Source organism: Bacillus rossius, chromosome 10 (genome assembly GCF_032445375.1).
Source record: "Bacillus rossius redtenbacheri isolate Brsri chromosome 10, Brsri_v3, whole genome shotgun sequence".
Lineage (NCBI taxonomy): Eukaryota > Metazoa > Arthropoda > Insecta > Phasmatodea > Bacillidae > Bacillus > Bacillus rossius.
In genome coordinates this window covers 40,297,702-40,320,587 of record NC_086337.1, presented here as the reverse complement: position 1 = coordinate 40,320,587, position 22,886 = coordinate 40,297,702, and the positions used below count along the sequence as shown (strand labels likewise).

The following is a 22,886-nucleotide window of genomic DNA, read 5'->3' as shown; positions in this document are numbered from 1 at the left end:
CAACGTAGTTTTCACAGCTACATTCAAACAGTAATTATATATATGTGCTTTTAAATCTCATACTTAAAGTGATTTATATTGAATGTTAGTCCATTTCGTTAAAAAAATGTATTTATTGTGAATATTAGTGATATACGTTGTCATTGTGTTTATAAACGTTTTTCAAGTCTAGGTATTTATATAAGTGAGGTTATGTTCCCGTATGTATAATTTATTTGCGTTTTGATTATTACATTATTTTTAAATTATTAATAAATTAAGATTAACATTCAAGACAATAATGATTTCAATAATAATTTATTTCGACTATTTTACTAAATTAAAACTGAGTAAATATTAAAACAAATTAATTTGACTGAATTTATAGTATACCAACCTTATTCATAATATCGCTCGAGTCATTTAATTTTTTAAATTATATTAATTATTTGCACGCAAAATTTAAGTTACTTATATATTACGCCAATTAAGTATAACTTCTAACGCCCATACATAAGTACACGCGTATATTATTTTTTATTCTTGGTGAGTGAGTCAAACCTGTACTACAGAAAATAATCACCATAAAATAATTATCAATTTGTTTATGTATATAATCAAATAAAATGAGAATTCGGTAAAGTCAGTTCAAAAGTAGCAAGGAACAGCTTGATTATCAACTCACCTGGTAGACCAAATATCACCTTAAATACCATTAAAATAAAAAAAGGTAAATTGTTCGTCTAAGTTTCAAAAGTGTCGGGTAGAAAATTGGTAAATGCTCCCACATCAGCTAAGCTAAACCACTGTCTCTTTCTTTTTGTATGAATAAGGTTCGCTTTTCGATGTGTACCATCTTAGCTACCGATATACGTCATTTGGTGGGAATAATTTCGTGAATGCGACGAAGTCAAGGAACGGAAATGTGTAACAACCATGGTGCTGCCATCTGTGGCGGGCAGCGCAAAACCATGTTCACAGAGACAAAATGAAACTTTAAATTATGAACTGTTCGATGAATTTCAAGTTGTGCGGTTGTGGACGCCTTGTTTCATAAACCACCGTCATTTTCTTTCGTCTGTAGCTTTTTTGTGTTCCTTGCCGTAGTTTTGCGAACCCGGCCTTATACAAACGTACGAGAGCTGAGCGTGAATCGTGTCTTTCCAAAAATACACACACGTGGGATGGACCAGGGCCTGCCTTTTCCCCGCCGAACTGAAAAGTGGACGCAGGCTCACATCCCCACGCTCCGCTACCCAGCAGACTCTCAGCTCTCGACAAACACCCCATCGCTAACTCGCCCTGGGGGATGGTAAACAACCTGGCTCTTTACTCGGTAATAGCCTCCCTCGCGTCTGACTTCTCTAACGCTGCTGTCAGCGGTGAGGGGTCGAGTTTCGGAACGTGCCTTTAGTGCGCGTCGTGCGCGAACGACGAAGCTCCGGTGCCCAGAGCTCCCACTCTCAGTCTGATTGTGCACGATGATGTATTCCTGAAGTCAGATTCCAGATGTCAGTTTCCGAAAAGTTGCAACTGTTGAAATCCCAAATCCCAAAAAAGCCAACTGTGTTTGTCTGTGCTGTGGTCATATTGTCCAGAAGTTGTTGTGCGTCTGTACTAATTGTTCTCGTTACAACTGTCCACTGTGTTCATTTTTTTCCCCCTATGGATAAAGGGAAGCCTACGATTCACACGTCCTTCTGGACATACCCGAATACTCACGTCTTAAAATTAGCATGAAGTAATTAAAAATGCTTTAAAACATTGTGGATGGTTGGTTATATTAGGTAAGTATAGCTACATTAAAAAAACTGTAAAATCATTTTATGGTTGCTTGGCCAATAACTTTTTAATATGTAGCTATCCAGCGCTAGGAAACCGTTTACATGATTTCACAGTATTTTTAATGTAGCTATCCTAACCAAATCAACCATCCACAATGTTTTAAAGTATTTATAATGTAGCTAACATAACCTAATTGACCATTAGTTTTCATGAGTTGCATATTTATTTACAATAAACAAAACAAAAAAACCGAAGATGCACGATCGGGCGTTTGCCTCTCGTCTGTTGAAAGAAGGCTTGCCAACGTGAGTATTCGGGTATGTCCAGAAGGATGAGTGAATCGTAGGCTTCCCATGGATAAATTCCTTCCACGGGATTACCTGTGCTGTCTTTAAATTTAACATTTGACATCTTTTTTTTTTATGTTTATTAGTCTCCGGTGTCCATTCTTGAATGGGAGTTTTTTTTTCCCATGACAATCCGTGTAGACCAGCAGGCGTGTTATTTTTAAATCTTAGGCCGGCTTGCACAGTCGTGACTTGAGACGAAGTGGAGTATTCTTCCATTTGATTAACCTGCCAAGTTTTTTGCTCGGACTTGACTCATCTGACTCTGCAAGCGGCCCTAATCTGCAATAATTCAGCTGCGTAGAACTGGGGCTCTCGAATTTCGAATGTGCGTGACCAGCAGGAGATCAGCTGTGTTTTATTTCCTCCTGGGGGGTTTATTTCAGAGTCGAGGAACTACTCAAACCCGGTGCGTGCTAACTTGCGCGAGCTCCCACGTCCAAGTCGCGGTGACGTAATCCGAGGATGACCTCGGGAGGGCGAGGTTCTTTAAACTGAAATAGTAGCCCCCCCTGCCCTCCTCACCACCCCCGGCTAGAACGAGCCCGGGGGGAGTCGGGAACAGATCAAGCCTCTTGCGTCAGTCAGGCGAGGCACGCGACCGACGGGGTTCGAAGCGCTAACGACCCGCGGTCAGGCGACGGACGGCCGCCAGGCGACGCGGCACGCGAGGTTACTATACTTCTCGGGCGAGAAGTCTGCATCTCGCTGGGAACTCTCCCTGTTTTGTGTCGAGATATCCATCAGAACATTTACCGTGAAATAAAAAATTTCCTCTACTTTTACGAAAGATTCCTTTGGAAACAAGTTGCACAGAAATTGCTATGGTTATTTTTAGCATGTATGAAATATGCTGAGTTTTCTTTTAAAAATATTTGGCTCATGGTTTTTATATTTTCATTGATCTTTCATTCAAGCATAATTTTGAAAAATAAAATAAAATCGAATATTCAACAATCAGGGAACAGTTTGAAAATAACTTTAAAACTGTAGGTACCGGGACAACCCAAAGTATGAATTCCTGGGTAAGAATCCGAACACAGTATTACTGCGAACACTATCTTGTAGTGATGCAGTAGTTTTCATGTGAATTTACAAATGTACAAATATCTGTAATTTTACATGAATATTTTTTATTTTATTTGCAAGAGCATTTTTACAGTGTACAGCTTCTTCTTACTGTCATGGTAGGGTCACTAAAGTTCGACAAACTAAATTCCCTGACTGTTTCCTTACTACTCCTAAAGGGTGTACCTACCCAGGAAGACTTTTCGGGAGTTGCTGTATTGCAAAGAAGAATGCATGACATTAAATTATTCAGAGATTGGCCTTGTAATATTTTCACATGTATGGTCTCAAATATTTAACTTTAGAGCTTTCAAACAAAATTTGATTAAATATAAGTTTTAAAAATGTAATTCAAGTATTTAAGTAAACAGAAATACACCCACCGCGCCCACGTTTTTGGGCTGCGCTTGCTTCTCCGGGTCTTTTTCATTGACTAAACCACGTGCTATTTCTTTATAACAACCAACATACAGGATGCCCCATAACTCAACGTCAAGCCTAGAGCATTTGCTAGGACAGTAAATTAAAAAAAGTGCAGTAGTTTTCGCGTTATAGGCATTTTTTTCAAAAGTTCTTAAATCCCCACCCTACACCTAACTATTATATACCTTAACTAAAAATTTTGCTACGCAATCATAAATTTCCATAATATTGATAACAATCCAAAATAAAATTAACATCTGCTATACTTTAAAAAGGGAGTGGGGATATTTTTAATCGAGTAACTTCGAGTAGTCATACTGTAAAAAAACATTTGCTAGCTTAGTAAGTTATTTTAAAATATGGTTAACTAAAGCAAATAACATGCTAAGTAAATAGTCAGGAAAATATATTCATGGGCTAAAGATTTCGTTCTGACTGATTTCTTCGAGGTCATACACAAGAAGTCAAATTTTCTGTGTTTCCACATTGGCGAATGACTACGAATTTACGTTTACCTCTTGCGACAACATTTTCCAGAGAACTCAATTTTGCAATTCTTGTTCAGGGGAGCATCCCGTATGAATATTGTCCTCGATAATCCAGCCAGCAAACGGGCGGTGTAAAGTGGATGGTAAACGGTGAGAGCTGGTATTCTCTGCCCCGCAGTGTACATACAGACTCTGGAGGGTTGAGGCGTGTAAGCATCCGCATGGCCAAAAGGCTCCTCGTGGTAAATGTGTCTGTTCGTGATGAGCCTCTTTCCTCGGGCCCTTTTCCTACATCCCCCCTTCCCCCTTTCCAACCGACTCGCCCAGCCCACCCTATATCGCAATTTCCGCGCCCTCAACTCCACCTTTATCCAATTATATCTAACCGGGTTCTGCCGTGAGGAACAAGGCTGGCGGGAATTGTCAGCCGCCCCTTCCCCTTTGCGAGGGTTGGAGGAGGCGTGGGGGATGTTTCCTGATCAACTCTCCTGCAACTTCCAGCTCGCAAAAGCTAAAAAATAAGACCAGACCCCGTCAGACGTTTTGAAACTCCTCACGTAAATTAACACTGTGGAGTCATTCACGAGGGATATTCGTGAAGTAAACCTCCGTCTGGTCATTCAAAAAAAAATAATAATGAACTCGCGAGAAAACGTTTTTACTAGCAGTTTTAGTTTATTCATATTCAGTCCCAAGAAATTTTTTGCAACGCTGCACCAGTTGACAATCGTAATTTCATAATTTTTGCTGTAATTTTTTTTTTTTTTTACCCACGTTTCGTTAAATCAACCAAAATGACGGCATTTTCGTCCGAAAAATAAAAATGGTTGGCTTCATTTTTCGACTCGAGTAAGGAGATTGCTTGAAATTTTTCCGGAGGTGTTTTACGGTACACGCGTTGAGTTTCCTGGTGGCGAACTTAGGCCTATATGCAGAGGGGTTAAAGAAACTGGTGCAGCGTTACGAAGAATGTTTGGAACTGAATGGCGATCATGATAAAATGTGAATTATATGTGTAGTAAACTAAAAAACTGTTCATAAAAACATGTGTGTGGAGTCCACGTGCGACAGAAGTGAAATTTCTCGCTTATTAGGGATAGATAGAGATAAATTATGAGAATTATTTTATCTAACTATAAATAATACTTGAGAATAATAAGGGTATGATCTCAGATAAAAATACGTTTTTCCGCTATCTGCAATGTCACATCCGTTCACTGGAACTTTTTGGCGCCTCTTTTGACGGTTTATTCCCACGTTGCCTTTGGTAACACCACTTATCTGCTTCTGAACTTTTATTATTTTTAGGCGTGATGTTAAATTACGATCTCCAGCTGAATAAAACGAAAGAATGAAAAAAAAAAAAAAAAAACACTCCAATCGAACATGAAATATACTTTTAAAGTCTTATCTCAAAAGTTTGTAAGTTTTTTATGACATTTCAAATCACAGTGTTTTCATACCAAAAATAATTTACACTTAAAAAACTAACCTCTTAGTTCTATACGTTCTTTTTACATTTTCCATCACACTATTCACTTAAAATTGATTGATTCCTATAAAGTTAGTTGTACAAATCAATAACTCTTTTCACGCAAATAAATAAATTATAGATATTTAAAAAAAAATTAAAGAAATAATATGGTAGCATCAATCCTATAGCCGTTACGAAAACTGAGGAGTAGACAAACACAAGCAGCGTAACGAGAATTATGTAGAATCACTTCTGCGTCATTTCCACCTCTCCCCTGTCGCCCCCCCTTCCGGCCGTTACAACTAGTACATCATGCTACGCTACGTAGCCTACATATCCCCCCTCCCCATTCGACCGCTGGTGCATGCGTTAGAGTAGAGTAGCCGCTGACGCACTCTCCTCCTCTACCGGTTCCCCCACCACGTACCTAACTATCCCCCTCATGGGATCAGAATTTTCGTAACGCTTAGACATTGTAGGCTCCTCTGTAAAGACTTTTCACTTATAAAAACTTTTTCTCACGAGTTAATTATTTTTAATTACCATAATGGGGTTACTTTACGAGTAGGCTATCCCTCGTATATTAGGGTTTTAAAGAATAATCCCAAAATGTACTTGCATGATAGGTAAAGTTTATGGGTTTGACATCTCGATGATATTCAGTATTTAGAGACAGTGTTGGGCAAACTCTTGCAACTCCAAGCAACGTCCGCCACATTTTCCACTTGGAAAATAAAATCCTGTTTTGGCCCCCGCCGGGAATCGAAGTTGGATCAGCTTGGAGTAAAGCGAGCGATTTGACCACCCAACTACCATAGCCCCCTTTACCTAAGACCTCCGGCATAAAGCAGCAACGTTAAGAGGATATGAATTGTCGCATCGTGTATAAATGTCGAGAAAATAAAATCTTAACGACTTGATACAATTCGATGGGGTTGGTTATTTCCGGCTAGATATTTTAATTGTTGAGACATGTATGTGCATAAATGGTTTTAGAAAAATTTTCATAAAAAAGGGCTTGAAATAAAAAAAAATACAAATATAATAAATGGCTGTAAACTTATTAAAATCACTTAATAAAATTCTGTATAGTATCTAAACCTTAGAAACGAAATATATTTCAATTTTAAGCTATTATATTATTATTTAAAATTTATATAGTCCAATGGTAAAATAAAATCATTGAAATATATTTCCTTATAAGATTTGGTTATTATAGAGGAAACAAGTGTGAAATATGCGAAAGAATGCCCAATATTTAAATCAAATATTCTGTTTTTATAGACTCCCGAACAAAATTATTGGGATACCCTATGAAACTATGAAAGTTGGTTAATTTGTGCATAACATGTTAAAGTGTGAAAAAATATGTTAATGTAAAACGTACAATAGTAGGAAAATGTGAGAAATTGCAAATGTGTGCAAAATTATGATAAAGTATGCAAAGTTTTACTAAAGCATTAGAAATGTGTTTTAAGTATGAGCATATGTGGAATTGCACAAAAGCGTGCAATGGTGTGCAAAAGTATGAATGCGTATGGGAAATTATTGGAAAGTAGGAAAAAAATGTATGATAATGCATAAATAATAATGAAAACTAATGGGAACGTATGCAAACGTATAGGAATGTATTATATAATTTAAAGGATTAAAAACTATTAAAAGTGTAAAGTTATCCGAAAGTGTGTGAGAAAGTTAGTGTATAAAAGTAAGTGTCCGGTAGACTGTAGATTGCTGTAGAACTAATGTGCTGCAATGCCTTGGTAGAGCTGGAGTGCTAATGCTATATTCTAATTTATTTTAAAGATAAAAGGAAACAGTAAAGTACAAAATTCATAATTGTAACAAACATGAAGACGAAAATCGCCAAAAACTTTTATTTATTTTACACACGTCTTTATTCTTCATTGCTTGACACCATCTGGCGGTTTTGTATGTCTTTCACTTACCGCCTATGATTTTCTATTATAAAACTGAATTTACCTCTTTATCACTTCCTTAGGTGTGGAATTTCATAATTATGTGTAACTAACTGTATTTAAAATTTTTACCCAAATCCCTAACAGTATTAATGACGTGATTGAAAATCAGTATTAGGATGATGATAATAATTTTTCTGCTACGTATAAATAAATTATACGTTGAAGGTAATAAAAATAAAAATTTTGATATTTTGGACTTAATAGGGGTATAGGAAAAAAAATAATTTCGGTATTGGTCTGCAGTGGGATTTGAACCGCGAGCTTTCAATTCGTGTGTTCACTGCATACGCGTCTGTATTCATTGCTCCACCGAAGTTATGTGTTATAAGGACGATGTTTGATTAATAAATATGTTACTCCTTAATTTTTTTTTACTTAATGAATATAATTGTCATGTCGTAATATAAATGTAATGATACGTTGCTTAGAAAAACTGTGACATATGTTGTAGTTTTCAACGGAAACAATGTTGCGCTTTTTACAGGTGATTTGAGGTGGATTATTGAGTCAGAAAATTATGTAAACTCATTTCGAATTTTTTTTGTGCCTTAGCCCTGGATATCAAATGTTAAAAAATGTATTGAATCTTTTTTATATATAAATTTAATTTTAGTTTTGTGCATAAATGTAACGGTGTTTTAAAGATTGCTTTCTTTCGTCGAATTCTAAATAGTTTACCTTTTGTTTTCGGTTCTGCCTAAAGCCCGTTATACCATGGCACGTAAACAGAGCCGTATCTCTCGGGACATTTCACTTTCGCAATCTGCTGCTTCTACAATGCACGTAAACGTAACAAATTGCAACCAATGAGAGTGAATTTCAAGATAAAGAAATTATAATTTAACTAAAAAAAAATTTATTCTTAATCTAAGTATAACAGAATTTGCATATGCAATAAAAATAAACGCCAAAGTAATAAAGAACGCTAGATATTTTTGTATTTCAAACAAATTTTAACGTATTTTGAACCTAAAAAAGATCATGGCTACCACTCAGCCAAGTACCCGGCTTCTATTGGTCGCACGGTTCAACGTAAACATAAAAGCTCAGCATCGCCCATCCATGAAGAAGGTTTCGGTTTGGAACTTCAGGGGCTGGGTTCCAAGAAATGGGTGTCAAAAGAGAGCATCGCACCAATGGGAAGTCGGTGAATCAGCTGAGAATCGAGTGTTGAAATTGCAGAGACTGGGCAGAATGTTCCTGAATGTAATAGAATGTCCCAGACGTTTCTGGACCATCGATGGGACTTCATGTTCAGGAACGTTCTAGAAATCAGAAACGGTAGTTCAGAATCTTCTGGAACATTCTCGAGTGTTATGTTATCCTGTTGAGGTGGGGATACGCTTAGATCAGAAGATTACATATAAGCGATGGTGAGACGTATGCGACAGTGTACTTAAGTAAAACTGTTTGGAACTGATACTTCTTACAATAGTAAAATATCAGCAATACCCTGAGATTGCGCAAGCGAAGCCGCGGGTTATAAGCGAATGGTTTTTATAATCTCGTCATTCGTGCCATGTGACCTTAATAATAAATTGTCGTGTAGTGTTTTTTCAGGAACGGCTTGAAAACCAAACCAAGTCTATGTTCACAAATTTCGCCGGGATTAGAACTGAGGGATCCACGCCCCTAATGTACCTGGCTCTTCAAACAAAACGCTCAATTTATTTTGGTTGGCTAACGAAATTCTACCAATCTAAATTCACAGGTGCTCTGTCATTATATTCACCAAAATATTTCGTGATCGCAGTTCGTCAGTATAATCGGACGATTCGCAAAATCGGCGGATGCAAACGCAAAGGGGGAAGTTTAATAGAGTGTATCAGAGTTGTAATTTTCTGCGGAATAAATCTCTTCGGTGGGGGTATTTATTAGTAGCTCGTGGCGTTTGTGTGTGAAGCCAGACCCTCTGTGGCCCACCTGTGATTTTAATCCCTTATCAATGCACTCGCAAGAGAAGATTGCTATTTCCGGCGATTTAAACTGTTTCATCGGCTAACCGTTCGTTGCCCACGCATCTGGAATAAAAACATGGGAGATAAACCTGCTGAGGTTCCATTTCGTTCCCAATTTATTTGCTTGCAGGACTTAGGTACTGTCCATATTTTCCTGAAACAACAAGCAAAAATAATGCACGTGTAATCAGAAATTCTGTAAATATTATTATAATTTGTTCACGGGGACAGGGAAATGCATGATTAACTCGAATGAATGTCTGTCAAAATTTTGAAGTATTTTTTTTTTCTTGACGAAAGATCAAAGAGGTTTAATTCATGGTTAAGATATTCTCTTTAAGTAGAGGCTTGAAACAAATTAAATGAAATAAACTAAAACACACACTGGTTGTAGTTATACTGTCATTAATCTATTAATTTAGAATCATTTTAAGATACAAAGGTGATGTGACAATCATCAAGGCCAAATTCACGTGTAACTAAGCCTTTCGAACTTTTTCGTATGAAAAGCTTGTTTACGCCCAAAATTAGTAACACTCGCCGTTCCTAGAAACTGCAGCAAAGCATATAAAGGGATTATTTTTAGTTGATTCGTAAAAAAAATGCTCAAAAGATTTTATCCCCGATGGAATTGATCGAACACAGGCTGTGTAGGTGAAACCCCTCGCCCGGCGGGTAGGGTCGATAAGGGATGAAATCGTGCAAGTGGAGCCGATACCACCCACACACAGACATTTAAACACCTTCTCCCCTCTTCCCAACGTACAGCTGCGCCTTCCTAGTCCGTCCTCTTCGCTGGGTGCCCCGGTGATTAGCATGCAGATTGTTTCTGCCGAACTCTGGCGCGGAGGTAACAGCATGGGACGTGGGTGGCATCTCTGCAGTGTCCGTGTGGTGACGTGAGTGGCCTCTCTACATTGTCCGTGTGGTGACGTGGGTGGCCTCTCTGCAGTGTCCGTGTGGTGACGTGGGTGGCCTCTCTGCAGTGTCCGTGTGGTGACGTGGGTGGCCTCTCTGCAGTGTCCGTGTGGTGACGTGGGTGGCCTCTCTGCAGTGTCCGTGTGGTGACGTGAGTGGCCTCTCTACATTGTCCGTGTGGTGACGTGGGTGGCCTCTCTGCAGTGTCCGTGTGGTGACGTGGGTGGCCTCTCTGCAGTGTCCGTGTGGTGACGTGGGTGGCCTCTCTGCAGTGTCCGTGTGATGACGTGGGTGGCCTCTCTGCAGTGTCCGTGTGGTGACGTGGGTGGCCTCTCTGCAGTGTCCGTGTGGTGACGCGGGTGGCCTCTCTGCAGTGTCCGTGTGATGACGTGGGTGGCCTCTCTGCAGTGTCCGTGTGGTGACGTGGGTGGCCTCTCTGCAGTGTCCGTGTGGTGACGTGGGTGGCCTCTCTGCAGTGTCCGTGTGGTGACGTGGGTGGCCTCTCTGCAGTGTCCGTGTGGTGACGTGGGTGGCCTCTCTGCAGTGTCCGTGTGGTGACGTGAGTGGCCTCTCTGCATTGTCCGTGTGGTGACGTGGGTGGCCTCTCTGCAGTGTCCGTGTGGTGACGTGGGTGGCCTCTCTGCAGTGTCCGTGTGGTGACGTGGGTGGCCTCTCTGCAGTGTCCGTGTGGTGACGCGGGTGGCCTCTCTGCAGTGTCCGTGTGGTGACGTGGGTGGCCTCTCTGCAGTGTCCGTGTGGTGACGTGGGTGGCCTCTCTACATTGTCCGTGTGGTGACGTGGGTGGCCTCTCTGCAGTGTCCGTGTGGTGACGTGAGTGGCCTCTCTGCATTGTCCGTGTGGTGACGTGGGTGGCCTCTCTGCAGTGTCCGTGTGGTGACGTGAGTGGCCTCTCTACATTGTCCGTGTGGTGACGTGGGTGGCCCCTCTACATTGTCCGTGTGGTGACGTGGGTGGCCCCTCTGCAGTGTCCGTGTGGTGACGTGAGTGGCCTCTCTACATTGTCCGTGTGGTGACGTGGGTGGCCTCTCTACATTGTCCGTGTGGTGACGTGGGTGGCCTCTCTGCAGTGTCCGTGTGGTGACGTGGGTGGCCTCTCTGCAGTGTCCGTGTGGTGACGTGAGTGGCCTCTCTACATTGTCCGTGTGGTGACGTGAGTGGCCTCTCTGCAGTGTCCGTGTGGTGACGTGGGTGGCCTCTCTGCAGTGTCCGTGTGGTGACGCGGGTGGCCTCTCTGCAGTGTCCGTGTGGTGACGCGGGTGGCCTCTCTGCAGTGTCCGTGTGGTGACGCGGGTGGCCTCTCTGCAGTGTCCGTGTGGTGACGTGGGTGGCCTCTCTACAGTGTCCGTGTGGTCTTGGATGCGACTACTGTGTAGCCTTGAGCTGCACGAAGGCGATCTGCAGGACGTAATTCCTTTACCTCAGAGCCAAATAACCCTTAGTCCGAACGTGGTGTTTTCTGTTTTATTGCAGGTTACGTCTTAAAAGTTTGTTTTCTATCGAACCATTACATCGTAACTCACTCAAAATTTTTCGTCTGCATTATAATCCAAACAACTCAGGTATTAAATACAGACATATGATATAATTGATATTATTATTAAATTGTGTGATCTAAATCTGAGGATTCATTATTAACAGTGTTCCAAGGCTGAGTGTGCCATTTTTTTTTAAGCCAGCCGGGGTCCTTCAGCCCAGGCGTGTTTGGGTTGGTTCGGATTCCACACGCGTGTTTAACGTCCGCAATTCGACCACAGCGCGGCGCGGCGGAGGTCTTCAGGGTCACTGCGACGCCGGATGCGATCCGACGCGTCGCGTTTCACGCGTGTCGCAAAGCCCGTAAATCAAGCCCTCTCTTCTCGCGCCCTGCGAAGCACCGCCGCCCCCATAAACAAGTTGTACGACGGACAGGCAGCGGCCCGGATCACCAATCAATTTGCAGCTGCGCCCGCCATTAATGTCGCCCGCGGAAAGGATATTTCACTGTTCCTGGCGTGTAGCTGCTGCGCGCAATTTTTTTTAACGTCGTTTTTTTCCGGAACTGAGCGCTTCCCGTATTCAGGCGATTGTCGAGAGAGCGGAAAAAAAAAAAGTATAATGTCCCCCTGAATACCTCTACCAGTTAGCAATGCATCATCTAGTATTAGTGATAAGTAATGGGGAAAATGGGTGTTCAAAAGGGAAGTACACCTGTAGCTAGAGGTTTAAAAAAAAATCGTTAACTGCATAATGCATGTTCGACACAGCTGCAGTTTAAGCCAGATGAATTAATAAAATTTTATACATCAAAATATTTAATCCAAGAAGGATTGTTTTCATTAAACTGACGATGTAATATTTGTGTAAAACAATATTTGTAATCAATATAGGCTACTGTCATGAATTCTTTTCAGGTCTATTAACTTGGCTACTCCTACAGTCCACTAATATTAAAATAAAATACTTTATAAGAATGTACATTGTGCTATCTTAGTTATTAATCGCGTAGCAATGTAGCGCTTCCGTTATTTATGCTAAATTTCATTTTAAATTTTAAAAAAATCTTTTAAACCTTGAGTTTTCTTGACTTCATACCACTGTAAATATTTTTTTTACTCTCTGAAATTTATAATTTTTATTCAACCACAGCCCCTGTCTTTCTCTGAAATATAGTAGACACTTTTGTTCCCTGTTTTGACCATGACGTTATGGGAGAAGTTACATTCATTGCCTTCTTGACTTAAGTATCAAGAGTGCAACTCCGGTTTATTGAAACATTCAAATGAAAAAAAAAAAATCTTTACATTCCTCAAATGATTCTTGTGCACTCTCCCGCACTCTTCAACACAGACACCAACGTACAAACGTGAAATATTTTTGCAAAAATGTAAATGGATTTTTTTTAAACGCATTCTTTCGGGGAAAACAATCTATTGAGTAGTTGCGTGATGGCTTCTGGGTTGTAGCCGCGTCCAAGGCGAATATATCACCGACCTTTCGATTGAAATTGCAGTCGCTATCATCAGTTGCCTAGGGTGGTCAGTAGGTAACTCAAGCGAATTCTAGCGGCGGGTGCAGAAACTATACGTGTGATTCGCCTGGTGAAATTCAGTCGAAAACACGATTTACGTATAATTATCACGCTCGCAATTATTTTTCAAAGAATCCTTCGTTAAATTTGCAGCACGAGAACACATGAGTTTTGCTCGTTAAACACATCACTGAAGTGCACTGGGAGACTCACTCACTTTATTCTTCTTTTTTTTTTTCTTTTTTTTTTTTGCCGAGAGCCCGAGACCGACTCTGCGAAGCGCGTGTCTTTTGTTTGTTCCAGAGCGAGCCCCTGGAGGCGAGGTTCCAGCGCGAAGAACCATCCACGCCCCTGGAGCGCCCAGCCAAGCGAGGTGAGGCCAGCGCAGCTCCGGCTAGGGACGGCAACGATGTATCGATATGTCGGAAATATCGATATTTCAGGTTACAAATATCGATTATTTGGCATCGATTTTTTATTGCCGGTATTTTTTTATATATATATTTAGTTTCGATAGTACAGAATATTTATAAAATATCATTTTTTCAAGTAAAAAATCTAATTAAATTTACCTGTACATAAATTTGAAAGAAAAAAGTAAAATTCGATCTTTTTTAAAATTTGTTATTATCTTTTCAACATGTTTGTGGGGAGATTTTTTTTCGCTTCACTTCAGAAGTCTCTTACAAAAACAATCCATAAAAATACTTAGAAATCCAAAATACGTTGGAGAAACAACTATCGAAACATATAGAGATGGTATTAAAATAATTGAAAAAAATGAATAAGTAATTTTGCAAGGTAAATGAATACTGTAGTAAGTTTTTCATGTGCGACTGCTTATTTAATACTAGGGTTGTGTATGATTTCATGCTTTAGATAGGCCTAATTTATTTAAATTGCATAATTCGCTGTTCTTACCTTTACAAATCAGATATAAAGTTACACTAATATTTGTTTCAAAACAATGTTATTATTTCTTCTTAAAATCCTCAATAGTTATTTATTTTACTCGGTTGGTATGTTTACGAAAGTGAATATATACGTATTTATGGGTCCGCCATCTTTTTTTCATATTTCCGTTCCACTCACGAAAAAGAATGACGCATGTGTTAATGATCATGATCACTAGTGTGACCTTTCACAGCTCAAAAATAATACCGCGTGGCAAACATCTGGTGAGGAAATGTATGACCCAACGAACAAATTCAAGAGAGCCATTGCGATGAATTTTCAGGGAAAAGGCCCTCTAATAGTAAAACTGACAAGAAAATTAAATAACCAGCTCGTAATTAAGGCACACAAAAAACTTGTCATGACTGTAGGCGCCCGGTTGAATGGCTGTGCCGGTAGAGTTTTATAAGGCGATGGGATGTAGGTGGGTAGGGCGCCACATTTAGGGGTCCGGTGATAACAAGGTGGTCTAAGGGTGTCTCCCTCCCCCACTTTCCAACATTGTCAACCCCCTGCGGCGCGGTGCCATTTGCCCTGCCGTGAAATACGTCCTCGGAGGTCGCTTGTTACGACGGCGACGTAAAAGAACGCCGAGTCGTTGTGAAAAGGAGCCCGCGAAGGTAATTCCTTGCCCCGTCTTGAAAAGGCCTGAAACGTCGTCGGCGGGCCCGTTCGATGATAAGCACCGAAAGGGGAGGAGTTGGCACGAAAACCGCCAGCGGGAGTCTTTAGGAGCAGGCAGAGAAAATAAATGAAGGTAGTGGGTAAAGGGGGAAAATGGTGGGTGTAAAAGGGTGAGGGGGGGGGGAGAACTCCCAATTTATTGTCTTAGGGACGTGAGGATCAGGTAATTATTCTCTTCCTTCCCGGACGTACTTTGAACTCCGGCCAATCTTTCCCGAGCCCGCATTGGTGGGTTCCTCTCGGAATTCACTTTTTTAAAAGGAATTACCATCACAAAACGGAAAATTGTGGAGCTGCAGTACGAAGCGTACAGTCTGTTCCAGCTAATCCTCACCTGATGTTACACGGGTCGAGTCTTTTAGAAGAGGCCCCCCCTCGTGGAACATGTGTGAAAAGAATGAGTGATGTGAGTGAAACAAAACATAATTATAGAAAGGGGTGCTGGAAATGATCTGGTGTGCACTTTGCGCAATCCTGCTAGTTAGATCTTTTTTTTTGTTTCAGTCTAAAATACAATTTTAATATAAAGTCACGTATTCTGATAAGTTATTTTTTGTGAACAACTGCAGGACAGGCTACAGTTTGAGTTGCATCATGTGCAATTGTGTGCATGAATGGTGTAAGATTTCGACTATGTATAAAATTTTCAGATTACCTGCAATGGATAATACTGGTTTGTGATTGTGGGGTCAATGATAGACAGCCATCTGACGTAATGGTTGCCATATTAGATGGAAGTTGATTAAATTTGTGGTTAGCAGTACTTTTGCTGGGTGCTTTGGTTGAACTTTCTCTTTACAACGTAAATCAGTACATTGATTGAAATAATTAAAATCACTGAGATAGCAAGAATATATATATTTTTTTCAAAATTAAATGGTAAATAAACATAGTATAGAACAATAACACACAATTAACCCTTCCATTAGAAGCACTATCAAGGTAAAATACACAACACAAAATATTGCATCCAAAATTATTGTAGTTATATCATCAAAAGGAATTCCAATAGAATCTTTAAAGAAATTTATTTGCTGAGATTTGGCTCTAAATATAACACTACCAATACCGTAAGCACAAACCTAACAAATTTCTGGGATTCAGTGGAAAATTAAATTTCATACATCATTTGAAAATTAAAATAAATTGTAATTGTCCAGTGTAATACAGCCAAAGATACACGAGGTCTTAAATAACCTCTGAACTTGCAACACGGTATTCAGTTAGAACATTTTACGTATTTGTAATAAAAGTATACGAGTTGCACAGTTAATATTTGCTCGCAAACAGTAGATCAAATATCATTGCAAATGTTTAATGTGTGTGTGTGCATTCAAGTGACTTAAATCACTTGGCGACACTAAAATTTGCGAACAGTGACCAACCATATATAAAAATAAATATTTGTGGAATGAGTCGCTCGGCATTGAAGTCATCAAGAATTTTTGAAGTTATACTTCTAAGTCGCGTTATGAAAAAAAATTATTGCATTATTTCGATGCGAGCGCAATATACAACGAAATTTTCACAGTATAAAAATGGCTTTTTCAAGTGTGTTTATATCAGTGAGATATGTTCTCGTGTGTATAATTTATTTCTGGTTTAAATTATTACATTACTATTTAATAAATAAGAATAAACATTCAGCATATTTATTGATTTTCATAGTAAATTAAAAAGTATCACGTTTATTTCACCAATTTAAATAATTAATTTTGTACACTTGTTTATGTTATTATTGATTACTGATTAATTAATTTTTTATTTGGTGGAATTTTTACCTTACTAACCGCATTTACAGTACTCCCGATTATCCGCGAAATTAAATGGCAGGGCCACCGCGGATAGTGAAAATCACGGATAATCCGCAAAAGAGCCGAAAATGGGAAACAAAACAGGAAACACTAATTTCAACTTAAAAATCCAAAAATTTATGTACAGTAAAAGTTACAATTAACAGTAAAACATTTTTAAATTATACTAAAAGTTTAGTATTTTACTGAATAATTAACATACGATACATTTCAGTAATGTAAACATAAAAGTGCTCAACAATACGACTAGAAACAAAGCGCGACAGAGACAAAAATAGCAACGCACGCCAGCCTACTGACTGAGTTCCCGAGAAGGCCTGTGGCGTTTTACTGTAGACTGCACGCAATACACTCGTCAGTAGAGTTCAAATTTGCTCACTTGTAATAAAATACAGATTTGCATACGTATGTATTGTATTTTTTCGTAGCATGCGCGGATAATCCGCACACAAATTTTCAGTAAATAATATAAAATAAAAATATCTGACACAAGTGGATATTTATTTACATGAATTGCACGTCAGTGAATTTTTCATTGTCATAAGATAATATCCGAAGAGGTATAATAAACATAAAAAATTCTGGTGTAGATATTTCATTCATTTTCTCTTAGTTTATGCAATATATATTAAATTTAAATTTTAGTATGAATTCTGTAGTGATGTTGTACTATAGATTACACCTAGTATATATTTGTATATATATTTTTAAAACCTTAAAAAAAAAAAAAAATGAAAAATCATAGCCAATCTATCGCTGGCCCGAATGTTATTGAATCTGGTAGTAAAATATGGTAGTTTTCCGTATGGCACAATTCCGCATCGCCTCTTCGAAACAGACGGAAAAGTACATCACTCCAGGACTTTTATAATTTTATTTATATTAATTATTTGCGTGCAAAATAATAGTTTTTTTTTTTAATTACGTCAAGTTAAGTGTGGCTTCCGACGCGCGTACACAAGTGCATGCACACTCGGCGTAGCTGGCCAGCCGGAGTACGTGGGCGGAGACCCGCAGCCCGAGGCTTGGCCCTTGACGGCCACCAGTCCCACGACGCCCATGTCCGCGGCGGGCGGCGGCGACGAGGAGGAGGAGGAAGAGGACGAACATCCAGACGAAGAAGAAGGCGACAAGGAGGACGAGGACGAAGAAGAAGGCGACCAGGAGGACGAAGACGGGGAGAGCTACGCCGAAGAAGCGCCGGAGACGACGCAGACACCCGGGGGTCGGGAGACGCCTTCGACCGCCGGACCCCCGTCGTCAAACGTCGGCAACAGCAGCGGCTCCCGCCAGCAGGTGAGGTTCCCACCCGCCGATGCGACTATATGACCTTCTGCACCAGGGACGTCGGAACAGTGAGGGGGGGGGGGGGGCAGCAGGGGCGAGTCACGCCCGTGCTGTTATGCATGCTGGGGAGGGGGGGGGGGGGGTGGCGAGAGTAGCATTTCGCCCCCCTCCTTTTCCCAGAATAAATGTTTGGTCCTAGTAGTATTTTTCTCAACCAGTAGTTACAAACGTTGCATTGGTGATTACATTGATTAGAAAATCAAATTTGTGATTGATTTTATTTAATACATACTACGTCATCAAGTTCTTGGAATGACATAATTAATATTTTGGTTCGGAAACTCATTAAATAGCACAATTTTGCATCTAAAATTCTAAATTTTCCCAGGGGAGGACCCCCGGACCCCCCGCTCTAGGAATGAGGTGTGATACTTACATATTTTCGCCCCCCCCCCCCCCCCCCACCACATGAAAACGTTCCGACGTCCCTGTTCTGCACTAACGTGGAAACGTAACAAAAAAAAGTGTGGCTTGTCATGGACACGGCCATGTGTTGTACGTGAATACGTGTACGTAACAGGTAATATTTTCTAATCAAAATATAAAATACACTACTTTATGTATGTTATAATCATGATTTTTTTTAAAATATTTTAACTATATATTCACTGTAACTTTTTTATGCATGCAATTGATATATTTTGACGAGAGCTGACGATTGAAACCTATACGAACGTCGTAGCTTCTCCGAGTCAAAAGTTATACCAAATGGAAATCTCGAAACGCAGCAAAGTGACCTCAAAAATGGCGGCGCTTCCCCTTCCACCGCGCGCGATGCGTCACAGTACTTACTTAGCTTATCGAATTATTTGATCCTTAAGCTATCCAGTGGTGTAATTAAATATTTGGATGGAGATGATAGATGTGTAGCTTCCCCGATTTTTTTATCATTCGTTTTTTTTTAATTGCCTCCCACTATGGAAGAAATTTTAAAGACGTATTCACGTAAAAAAAAAACTAACGGATCCGGAACTCTCAAGGTATTTACGCTTCACTGTCCAGGCTGTTGCTTATACAATGCACGAAACCTAGAAAAAAATTTAATTGCAAAAATAAAAATAATAAAACCATGGTATCCGTGAACAAAAACACGGCCATGATTTACGCACACAATAAAATTAAACCACACAGCAATGATAGATCACAAAATATTTCTTTTACTCGAAGCAATTTTTTTCACGTATTTAAAACGTTCAGCAAAACATGGCTACGCCCGCGGCCAAATACTCGGCTTCTATTGGCCGCACGGAGAAACGTAAACGTAAGACCTGGGCATTGCCGAGCTAGTCCAATGCAGATACACTCCGTCAAACTGTTTGTAGCGACAGCAAAATAATCTTGTAGCTTGGACAAATTAAATTATTAGTGACAGTAAAACTTTCTCGTAATTCATAAGCCAAATTGGCTATTTAACTTTCTTGTAATTCAGATTTCCCCCCCCCCCCCCCCCTAAAATCATTCAGAAATGTCTTCATGATTTCGTATTAATAAAAACTTTTAAAATTGTCGTTGCCTCATAAAAAGACACGATACCACAGGAATTTTATCGTTAGTTAAATCCTAGGAAAATAATATAAAAAAATATCTTGACCATATTCCTGTAGTGGAGTATTGTGTGGTGTTTATATCCTGACAACAGCAAATTTTTGCTTCATTTGTGTTTGTTTTTTTGTAGTTTTCTTCTACATGTATACATGTGCTTAGCAATGGCGTATGTCCAAAAGCTTACATCAAGTCATGCACTCCCATTGCACAAATCTTTCGAAGATAATATGTTTAGATAAATTAGCTAAACCCATCGTAGAAATTGAGGTTCTGGGTTGGCCTTAAAAACACCCAGTCACCCCCCACGGAGCAGGTCCCAAAGAGAGGTACAGCAGAAACCAAGGTGGTAAGGAATATACTACATAGCGGAGCTGTTCCCGGGCTGAGATGTCTCTCCTGGCCGGCAGCTGGTGGACTCGGTGGACCCGGGCGCCGACGAGGACCTCCTGGAGCTGATGGTGAGGATCGCCGAGAGCCCCGCGGAGTGGCGGCGCGTCCACAACACGCTCCGTGAGTACCCGGAGGACACTCACACTCGCCTCTACCTCTACACGCAGGTTACCTGTACCTACCGTAACGGGAAGCCTACGATTCACTCGTCCTTCTGGACATACCCGAATACTCACGTTGGGCAAAGCCTTCTTTTCACGGAGAGAGAGGGAGAGAGAGCCACACCCGAAGTTCCCCGAAGTTCATGCTCGCTTTTTTTTTCTCCCCCATTCTATCTCATTGTATAAACCGGTGTGGCATTAAATTTTGCGGTCGATTAGGATAGGTTAGCTACATTATAAATACTTTAAAACATTGTGGACGGTTGGTTATATTAGGTAAGTATAGCTACATTAAAAATACTGTAAAATCATTTTATGGTTGCTTAGCAAATAACTTTGTAATATGTAGCTATCCAGGGCTATGAAACCTTTTACATGATTTCACAGTATCTTTAATGTAGCTATCGTAACCAAATGAACCGTCCACAATGTTTTAAAGTATTTATAATGTAGCTAACCTAACCTAATAGACCATTAGTTATCATGAGTTGTATATTTATTTACAATGAACAAAAAAAAACCGAAGATGCACGATCGGAGGTTTAGCTCTCTCGTCTGTTGAAAGAAGGATTGACAACGTGAGTATTCGGGTATGTCCAGAAGGACGAGTGAATCGTAGGCTTCCCGTACTGTAACGTGGCACCGACACGTGGCTGTGGTTTATTTACGCACTACGTAACACACTCGCACCGCTCCTTATGCGTTCCCCCCCCCCCTAATAGTGCGTACGCCACTGCCACGCTTTGAACTTATTAAAAAAAAAATTAGAGTTAAGGTTACAGGAAGAAACATGAAACCAAAGACGCCATCTTAGATCCAACGGTTTTTTTTAAAGGACTTCGAATTCACTTTTTTTTTTTTTAACTAATGCTGTGTCTCAGTATGACGGCAAAGATAATTGGGAAATGAATACGGCATGTCCGTTACCAGGAGGATGTCGTAGTACAAACTCCAAGGTCTTGAAGGGAAGTCTAGTCAATAAACAATTTGAAAGCAAGCCGATTTACAAAAATGCAGCCTTTTACTACATACTCCTATTTTTTTTTGTGACGTATCCATACATACACATTTCTTGTAAAAATGTCAAGGATCTCTTAAAAAAAAAAAAAAAAAAAAGGAATTTTGAAGAAATCTCTTTGAGATGTGGACACGGAACCCATCCCCCTTCTCAATGGAAAATATTTTGTTTAATTAAAGAGAGAGTTCGTGTGTTAGTTCGCGTAACGCGTAAACGAAAATTTAAAATCCTGGCACAATACGAAATGCTAGAAACAAAAAAAAAAGGATGCTACCTCCTTGACCCACCAACCCGCTCGTATCTGGCGTCCATAAAAAAAAGTTCCCAGAATCTTCCGACCGTAACGTGAGCATGTGTGCGCAGGTGCGACCACGAAACCGTAGGCGTAGATGTCGGCCGGGTGGGGGGGGGGGGGGGGAAAGGGTCCCATCACTACGGAGGCAATCGTAACTCTGAAAAGGGGATGAAAAAAACGTAATAATAACGCTAAAAAAAATCTTTTCAAGGAAAAACTTTTTCTTATATTATCCCAGTGGGGTCTCGCGCCCGGATTTTTCTCAAATGTCAAACGTGGCCTGTGGGTTTTCTCGAGGTGCTCCCCCCCCCCCCCCCCCAGTACATTCCGTCGTTGCTCCTTTCCCCGCCTCATCTCACCAGACACGTTCTGGCCGGAACGACAACTGATGAGCTGTCAACCCCATCCCATTCCATTTATACCTTTGCCTCGGGCGGGAAACTACATGTCGATATTCATATGTATGAGTCTACCCTCACACGTGCGAAAACCGTGGGCTGCAAATTCATTATCTCCTCTCTTACCCCCCCCCCCCCCCCCCATTTTTAATCCAACATATTTGCGCACAGGTGTCGGTAATCTCTTCTCCCGCGCGGTTGCCAAATCCCGTGGAGCGAATATGGAATTAATGCGCGGGGAAAATTTTCCGTGGCAAACATCCACCGTACGCCTTGAAAACTCGCAACGCAGCCCTCCATTAATCACAGCAAATAGGTTATCGCGCCGGGGAAAAAAAAATTGGTTGTCTGTAAAGTCGGTTTACGGACGATATTTTAACGTGACAACGTCAAAAAAAAACATTGATAAAATGATTGCATAGTTTTATGAATAAAATTGAATCATTTTTTATTTTAGTAATAAAAGAATAAATACTTGAAATTATACTAGTAATCAGTTTTTAAAATGCAAGAATAATTAACCTTTATCGCCGAAATTGTTGTTGTAATAAGCAATGAAAACCACATTAACTTTTCACTTCACTTTATAAACAGTCGACGAAACAGTTCACGTGTAGATGTAAGTTGTGTTCTGCCGCTGTCTTTCTTCTCCTCGGACGCATAGGCGAATCGAGTGGAAGAGAGATAGATGCGGCGCAAGCGTACAATGAGCGTAACGGGACACAGCGTAACGGAACACTTTTTCGTGTGGGTAACGAACATTTTTATTTCATTTTTTGAATTGAATAAATTAAGGATTTGGTCATAAGGGTCCTGGGAATAATGATACA

At 40.3% G+C, this 22,886-nt stretch overlaps 1 protein-coding gene across 1 annotated transcript in view; it reads left to right on the top strand.

The window, feature by feature from the left end:
* LOC134535647 (death domain-associated protein 6-like) overlaps positions 1-22,886 on the top strand; it is a 158,511-nt gene that overhangs the window by 111,757 nt on the left and 23,868 nt on the right. The window contains exons 3-5 of the mRNA XM_063374834.1: positions 13,754-13,823; positions 17,885-18,198; positions 20,202-20,304. Of these exons, the coding sequence (XP_063230904.1) occupies positions 13,754-13,823; positions 17,885-18,198; positions 20,202-20,304 (487 nt within the window). The remainder of the gene's footprint in view (positions 1-13,753; positions 13,824-17,884; positions 18,199-20,201; positions 20,305-22,886) is intronic.